The sequence below is a fragment of the Colobus angolensis genome, unplaced genomic scaffold, assembly GCF_000951035.1.
Source record: "Colobus angolensis palliatus isolate OR3802 unplaced genomic scaffold, Cang.pa_1.0 Scaffold134, whole genome shotgun sequence".
Lineage (NCBI taxonomy): Eukaryota > Metazoa > Chordata > Mammalia > Primates > Cercopithecidae > Colobus > Colobus angolensis.
Window position 1 is genome coordinate 2310190 of NW_012114422.1, and position 8504 is coordinate 2318693.

Here is an 8504-nt window from a genome sequence, read left to right on the forward strand (position 1 = left end):
AAAAAAAAAAAAAAAAAAAATTTTGGATACATAACTCTCTACTGTTAAAACATTTAGACACATTATTCCATAAAACTGCTATAAGAGCTTTTTAAAAATAATATAGTTGCTAGTTGGTGAGAACTCAGTGTCATGCTCAGCACAAAATGTGTACCAACTATGTGACAAAATAGACAATCCTATCAATAAGTGTAATAGTGACAATGGCTACATTAAATCTACTTACATATAAATTTCAATAAAATTCAAAGTTTATTAAAATATAAATTGACTACCTCTTCATATGACTTTCAAATCACAGAACTCATGCTTTAGAGCAGTGATTCTCAAATCTATTTTTAAATCTTATCCCAGGTATCTCCAATTGTCTAATGAGTTGGCACACACACACACAAAAAAGCCCAACATGCAGGCATCAACAATCTACTCATCTACTTCTTCAAAGTGAACCACCCACCTGTTTTCTTAAAAAGTTTAGTATTTTTGCTGGCTGAGAAACCATGTTGTCTTCAGTTGTCAAAATTGGTACATCGCCTATAATCAAAAAACAGTTTACATACAAGGACACAGTGTGATTTCCTCTGAAGGGATTCCAATACCCTAAAAACTATAGCAGTTGCACATTTAGAGGGGAAAAAATGAGTAAGCTTGTCTTGGTTTTTTTGCTGTTTCACAAAGAGCGGTTCTAGAGAACATTTTCATTTCTCATAATTTCCAGTGATTTGGCTTGCACTTTGAGGTATTACTCAGAACGATCAAATCATAAACAACACAGAGCCAAGGTCACGGTAAGAAACTAAATCCTCAATATTATAGCTATATACCTCACAGCTTTAAATACAAGAAGAAAAAAAAACAGTGCAGAAAGGGGAGTGTAAAGGTTTACACTATACCTCTTGAACCTCTCCAGGTGTTATCTATCACATTGACTTTCAAGGGTGCACCACAAAATTTGGCATAAGCCTGAAACAGAGTTTGCAATCAAACATTTTAGACCAAGTGCGTAACGCAAAGCTGCAGAGCAGCTTTACTTCACAGCCCCATCCCCCAAAGGCAGAAGGCGACTGATACTGAGGCCGCATCCCTCCCCGTGATCTCAAGTAGGCACGCGGGCGCCAGCCACCCGGCTTTCGGGGACTTTGCTCCCCAAAAGGTCCTGGGGACGCAGAGTAGGGAGGGCGCGCCCCCTTCTTTGGCGTTTCACTCCACCGCCCAGACAGCTTTGTGAGGCAGACAAAACTCGGAGCCAAGCGGAGAAGCCTTGACGTTGCCGCCGGCCTTCGGCGAAGGTACAGGCCAGGTTGGGACTCGCCGGTGGGAGGGAGCCCGGGACGATGCAGCGTGCAGAGGCCCGGCCCTCCTGGACCCCGCAGCGCAGCGGGAAACCAGGGCAAGTCAGCCTCTCGCCTCTAGCCCCGCCCCTTCTTCCCGCGCCCTGGCCCGCGAGGCGGCCTCACCATCACCACCAGGGACTCGCTGTGAACCGATGGGAGCCCCCAACCACCTGCCCAGCAACTGAGTTCCAAGGGGGCCGCCATCTTGCGGGGGGCCGACCTTTACTATCCCGGAAGTAATTTGCAACCTAATTTCCGGCACGTGGAAACGCGGGGGCGTGGCGAAGGGAGAGAAGGGCATTTTGGGGGCTCTTGAGAGAGAGGGGCGAGAGTGACTGGAGGGATTAAAAAGAACTCTTAGGAGCAGCTTGGCCTAAAGGGTAAGAGTTCTGCGCCTTAAGTCAGACAGACCCACCAGTAATTCTTCAAATATTAATATTTATTAGATCCCTAGAGTGTTCCAAACCCTTTGAACATTAAATCTGTGTGATGCCTAAATTAACTTTGTAAAATAGGGATGACTTAGTATTTACAAGATTGTGGTGTTTAAAATGTCATGGAGGGAAAGAACTTGGCACACAGGAGGCACTCAGTAATTGTTCCAACCCCTTTTCCCATAGATATGGCCTCTGCCTACCTTTCCAGCCTCAATCTGTTCTCACCCTCATGTTCACTGGCACCATCCTGCTTAAAAGTTACAGTATTTCTGAACGTCAGGTAAATTCTGCCCACCTTCAGTGCAGATCCTTCTGTCTGGAATATCTGTCTTCCCTATGCAACTTCTCCCTCAAAAATGAGCTTAACTCACATTCCCAGTGATGCTTTTACAAAGTTAGGAGCTCTGGGTTCCTGCAGCCCCTTGTGCATACTTGAATTGTAGCTTCTCTCCCTAGCTACAAACCTTTTGTCTTTCACAAAAGAGGGCTAGCTTCATAGGTGTGGGACCTGTGCAGCCACACAAGGCTCCATGCTTAAAAGTACTCCTCATTTGGCTAATGCTCTTCAGTCACTGTCTTGAAATTCTTAAGTTTTGGACAAGGGGCTCTGCATTTTTATTCTGGGCTGAGCCCCGCGAATCATGTAGCTAGTCATGTCTGTGGGCCTAATGAGCATGGACTAAGTGTTTCTTGACGTTAAACCTGACAATTTCTCAGAAAAACTATTAAAGAGGAAATTTTGGTCTTGGAAATGCTATGATCCAAATGTATGACTGGGTCTCAGAGTTAGAACTTGGGTGCTGGGTCTTTTTTCTAGAAAGCACAGTAGTCTTTCTTTGATACCCTCCCAGTCATGCCTCTGAGTTCTTTCCTCTATCCCACTGAGATGGTCGAGTCTTCTTAAACAACTAAAACTCAGAAGAAACCTCTGCAACTTTTCATAAAATTACTATTCAACAAATAATTGCTAGGCACTCCCTTACTGTTTACATAGTCATCTAAATTACAGTGCCAGCCTGCTAAAGTCTTTTTTACATGTTTCAAAAACAAGAGTTCTCAGAAATGAAAAAGAGATATATCAGAAATGAGAATTAATTAATAATAACTGTATAACTGGAAAATGTTATATGTACCATTAAAACGATTGAAACATTTATTGAGCAGGCCCTATGTCTTAGACATCATAAGGCTCTGAAACAATACAGAAATATATAAAACATGAATTCTGTCCTCAGGAGTTTACAGTGCACAAAGGAGACATACACACACCAAGGTGTAACAAGTCAGATAATCACGAGTAGGGTTAGAAATATAAGCAAAATACTACAGAAACACAAAGGAGGGACAATACATCCTCCGTGTGATCAGTGGAGACTATCTGTTGAGTCTTCAGTATAAAGAAAGTAAAATAATTCAACTTTTAGATTGTAATGGAACCTCCCTGTTTTGAGGGTTAAAAATGCCAAGCCATAGACTGACAAAGGCAAAGCAGGGAAAAAGAAAAAAAAATCCTAAGCCATAAAGCTTAAGGTCCATATACTACAATGAGACATTTAAAACAATCATACAGAAAGAATGTGGATTTCCTGAGCCTTATTTGTAGCAGGACTGAGAGGAGTGTATGAACATTCTTAGTAGACACGTAACACAGTTACTCAGTTTGGCCTTCGTCTGTACTGCTGCTGCTACATACAGTGATTTCATTTGCATTGAAGAGAAATCTCTTAGTGTCAAATTGAGACCAGAATAGCATGTCATTGCATCTGATGAAAGAATCCTTACACACATGTTTATTAGTGCATAGATAATAGCAATCTTTTATTGCTGCAGTTCCTCTTGAGAGTCTGTATCTGTTAGATTGAATTTAAAAACTCTAACATAGCTAATTGCACAAACAGGCTGAATACTGTTGCAGAGAACCGCACAGAAAATTGAAACCTTCAGAAATTATGCCTGGTATGGTCAGTTGGCTCCTGTGCCTTTTCCTGGCTGCTTTACAGTATTGTTCAGAGTTCATCAAAATCATAATTTCAGATTCCTACTGGGAAGAATACTATCTGCAAAACATCCATGTTTGTGTGGGATGGCCTGAATCACAGCTTTATAATGAGTATCCCAGACAATGTTTTCCCCAAAAAAGAAATCTTATTTTTCAAAAGATGATCATTAAAAATGGTTTCATGTGGTGATAGTCATCTGAACTTAGGCAACCTGACCTTGGCATCCATACCCATCCTTCGTGTTTCTTAACTTGGGGGCCACCGTGCAAGGTTTGTTAGGCTCTTTTTGTCTGAATAATTAAGAATCTGGGAAATGGTGCTGTTGGGAAAGATGAAAGGTTTGTGACAAGTGATGGTGCAGTATATGGTCCCTTATGGGAAAATTAAATTGTAAAGTCTTAAATATCCCTTTGAACTTGAAGATTCTGTAGTTTGTGTTCAGATATAAAATCCTTAAGGAGGGTAAAGAACAAACACTGAATGGAAATCAGGAGAGGTGAGTTCTTGACTTGGCCTCTGATTAGCCATATGCACTTGAGCCAGCCATTTTGCATTGATACCTCTGCTCATTCATTTATAAGGCAAAAGCTCTTTTATCTCTGAGATGCTATCATTTTATGTGTAATGAACATTTAATAATTTCTGACATTTATGGAGCAATTTCTACATGCCAGAAGTTGTTTCAAGTATCTAACATAACTCACTTGATCTCCATAATGATTTCATGACACAGGTACCTTCCTAAGGTTAACTAACATCTTTGTGTCCCTCCTTGAAAACAGAAGAAAATATCAGCACCCATATAGCCAGTAGGTGGTAGAACCAAGATTTGAACCCAGGCAGTTTTGGCTTCAGAGTTTTTACTCCTAACCACTGTGTCATACTGCCTCATGCAGCCTCCTGTGTAGTCCATTAAAAAGCCCAGTTTCACTCAAAGTGGAGATATCAATGCCATGATATACTGTTATTATTTATGTAAATAATATTTGTTTAGTATTACACCGTTAAACAAATTTATTAAGCAGCTTCTGTATGCCTAGCACACTGCAAGGCTGTCAGGGAATAAAAACTCATGTTCACCTGTAATCCTAGAACTTTGGGAGGAGGATTGCTTGAACCCAGAAGTTCAAGACAAGCCTGGACAACATGATGAGACCTTGTCTCAACAGAAACACAAAAATTATAGCTGGGCATGATGGTGTGTGCCTATAGTCTCAGCTACTTGGGAGGCTGAGGTGGGAGGATCGCTTGAACCCAGGAGGAGAAGATTGCCATGAGCTGTGATTGTGCAAAAACTTACGTTCAAGCTTTAAGAGGCACAGTTGATGAAACAAGGCCCACATATTTGAACTAACTAGAGACTATTAGGAAGTACCATTTTTGTCAAGAAGACAAGTCTAATATGGTTTTAGACAAAGACCTGAATGTACTGCAATGCTTGGCAAAGGTCTAATGAGAGAAGTAAGATGCTAGCTGATCTCGAAGGGTGGGTACATTGCATTTAGATTGGCACAGAGTAAGGCATTGCATGTGGGCTGTGCTATATGAGTGAAGGTATAGAAATGGGACTGACTATGGCAAGGAATCTGAAGATGAGTAAATGAATGCTGGGTTTGGTTATAAGCTGGAGACTGCTCAGGGAGAGTATTGATTGACTAATTTGAGAACCAGAATTGGAAGGCGTGGGAATTTGTAGTTTTGAGAAAGTAAAGACAAGTAAAAGTCCAAATACAATATTAGTGGATTTATGTAGTCAAGGATGGGAGGTAGACAGCTATTGTTACATGGGCATTATAAGAAGCAGCATTTTATAAACCCATAAACTGTATTACATAAAGTAAAAGTGTTATGGAAAATGTTGCTGAATATTATTGGAGGAAGGTCACTTGGCACCCTTCTGCTGAGCATATTTGATAGAGGAGGTTGTTAGAAATCCAGTGGCAAGGGATTACTGGAGAAAAGGGTATAAACAATAAGGACAGGTCTAAAAGCATCAGGAATATGACTGATAAAGGAAAAAGAGAAATGGGACAGGAGTGAAAGACTCAAAGTTTTTGAAAGAGATGATATGGTGAATCTACACACATATGAGGACAAAATTGGCTATTAGTGAGTAAAAGTCTGAAGATGCTGGAGAGAAGAAGGATGAGATCCTAGGAATTGCCCTAAGAGTTGAGGCTGAGATCCGGAGCTTGAGCAGTGGGGCTGGCATTGAAAATGAGAGACATGCTCTCTTTCTGACACTGGAGGAAGTTTCAAGGGGAACTATGGGGTGCTGAGTAGATCAAATCAGTTACCTTCAAATTTCCCTATTACATTAGAAAACAAATAAAAAGTGCCTGAGAGAAGGAGATTGGGGATTTAAAAAGACAGCTGGGCACAGTGGCTCACACCTGTAATCCTAGCACTTTGGGAGGCCAAGGCAGGCAGACCACTTGAGGATTACTTGAGGTCAGGAGTTCCAGACCAACCTGGCCAACTTGGTAAAACATGATCTCTACTTTAAAAAAAAAAAAAAAAAAAATGACGGAACTAAGGTTTTACTCATTGAGTAGCTTAGACTCTATTTAGAAGAAAATGAAATTGTCATTATAGATTCATTTTCACTCACAAATGTTTATAGACAAGAAACAGAGTGGGAACAGTCTTAGATGTTTTAAAGTCACATATGCAGCCTACTAAGTCAACGTTAGATTATCACTGGTAGAAAAAGTTTCCTATAATAAAAGCCCATTAAATTTTTTTGTTTGTTTTGTTTTTTTGACGCAGAGTTTCGCTCTTGTCACCCAGGCTGGAATGCAGTGGCATGATCTCAGCTCACTGCAACCTCCACCTCCCAGGTTCAAGCAATTCTCCTGCCTCAGCCTCCCAAGTAGCTGAGATTACAGGTACTCACCACCACGCCCAGCTAATTTTTTGTATTTTTAGCAGAGACAGGGTTTCGCCATATTGGGCAGACTGGTCTTGAACTCCTGGCCTCAGGTGATCTGCCCACCTTTGCCTTGCTGGGATTACAGGCATGAGCCACCGCACCTGGCCTAAATCTTTTCTTTTTTTAAGTGAAAAACTCATCTTTTGGAGAGATAAGAGGACTTGCTTTAAATAGCTGCTCATTGAATATATGTGCACAAAATATCAAAATGATTTTTAAGGGAATACTCACGTATCTCCAAAGAAAAACTGAGATGTTCCCAATCTGTTTGATAGAAGATTTAGGCACTCCTTGGCATCTCTGTATATCTAATAAGGATGAAATTATATCTCAAAAGTAGAAAAGATACTCTAAAACTACTTTTGAGGAAGGCATCTCTAGATAAACTCATGTCTGCGATTTTTCTTGTCCTTTCTCTCTAGGGCCCTTGCTTGAAGAATAATCCACACTATACCTGTGCTTCCACTTCTCGGAGGTGGTAGAGTGGAGGCTGTCCTCTGGTCAGGAGAATCCTGTTCAGTGCTCCCTTAGACATTCTTCCAGGCAGGATCAAACTCAAAGGAAAAGGAATTTGTGAAGCAAACCATGGCTTTGTCACAGTAAAGTAATTGTCACTCTCAACCCAGAATGTGTGAAGCTGCAAAGGGAGAGAAAAAAACACTACAAGGATGTTCTTTTATTAAAAGAAAGATCACTCAATAACATGAGAGTTTTTCATAAATACCTTTATATGAAGTGACTTCATACAAATGTTCCAATTAGAATGACTCAAGATAAAACAAGATTATTTTAAATGTGTGAATTTTGTTGACTGCTATATTCCAAGCACCCAGAACAAGGCCTGACACATAGCAGGTGTTCAATAAACATTTGTTGAATGAATGAATTACACCCAATTCTATACATGCAGCAAAAAGATCCATCTCCCACAAAGAATTTCCAACAAGACATTTTCTTTTACTTTGTTGTTTCACATACTAGTTGAATGCCTAACAGATCACAGTAATATGAAAGAATTAAGATTAACACATAAGTAAAATTTTCTCTTAAGACTTTTCTCATTGGTTTTCTTCTAAACAGACTATGTACATTTGCAACTAGGCCACTAAAATACCGTAATATTTAAGAACACTCACCACTGCAGGGAGAAGCTTCTCTTCAAGGAGAGCAATGTAAGCCAATGTATCTGCTCCTTGTTTTGCTGAGAGTTCATAATCAGCATTATATTTCTATTAAAAAAAAAACAAAAACAAACTCAGAAGTCAAAGAGCAGCCCCAAAACAGTAAAACTAATCAAATCAGGATTCATATTTTTCCTCACAAATAGCAAATGTGGTATTAAAATGGGAGAAAGAGAAATACAAATCCAGTGAAACCTATTGCTTAATGCACATAAAGTTCTTAGCACGGCCTCATATACGCAATATGGTCAATAAATGTTATAATATTAACTACTATTATTTTCATGCTTGTTAATGACCTAGTTCAGTGCATGGCATGTAGTACAAACTTAATAAAAGCAACTATTATTTTTAACAAGAAGGAAACAGTTCCAGTTGGCTGTGTTTCTCCCCATGAAAAAAGAAAAAACCTTCCAATTTATAAAAGTTCAAAATGTTATTGACACAATTTTTTTTAAGTACAGTATTGGCAAAACAAATAACTTTTGCATTTATATAAATCTTTACATGTTTAAACATTTTGGAGGCCAGGCGTGGTGGCTCAAGCCTGTAATCCCAGCACTTTGGGAGGCCGAGACGGGCGGATCACAAGGTCAGGAGATCGAGATTATCCTGGCTAA

The 8504-nt window shown here is 39.9% G+C and overlaps 1 protein-coding gene across 1 annotated transcript in view; it reads right to left on the minus strand.

Annotated features, from left to right (window-relative positions):
* MTX3 (metaxin 3) overlaps positions 1-8403 on the minus strand; it is a 12870-nt gene extending 4467 nt beyond the window's left edge. Inside the window, exons 1-4 of the mRNA XM_011934358.1 lie at positions 8392-8403; positions 7840-7932; positions 7158-7340; positions 6935-7011 (exon numbers count right to left, since the gene is read on the minus strand). Coding sequence (XP_011789748.1) covers positions 6935-7011; positions 7158-7340; positions 7840-7932; positions 8392-8403 — 365 coding nt within the window. The remainder of the gene's footprint in view (positions 1-6934; positions 7012-7157; positions 7341-7839; positions 7933-8391) is intronic.
* Between the last annotated feature and the right edge of the window lie 101 nt (positions 8404-8504).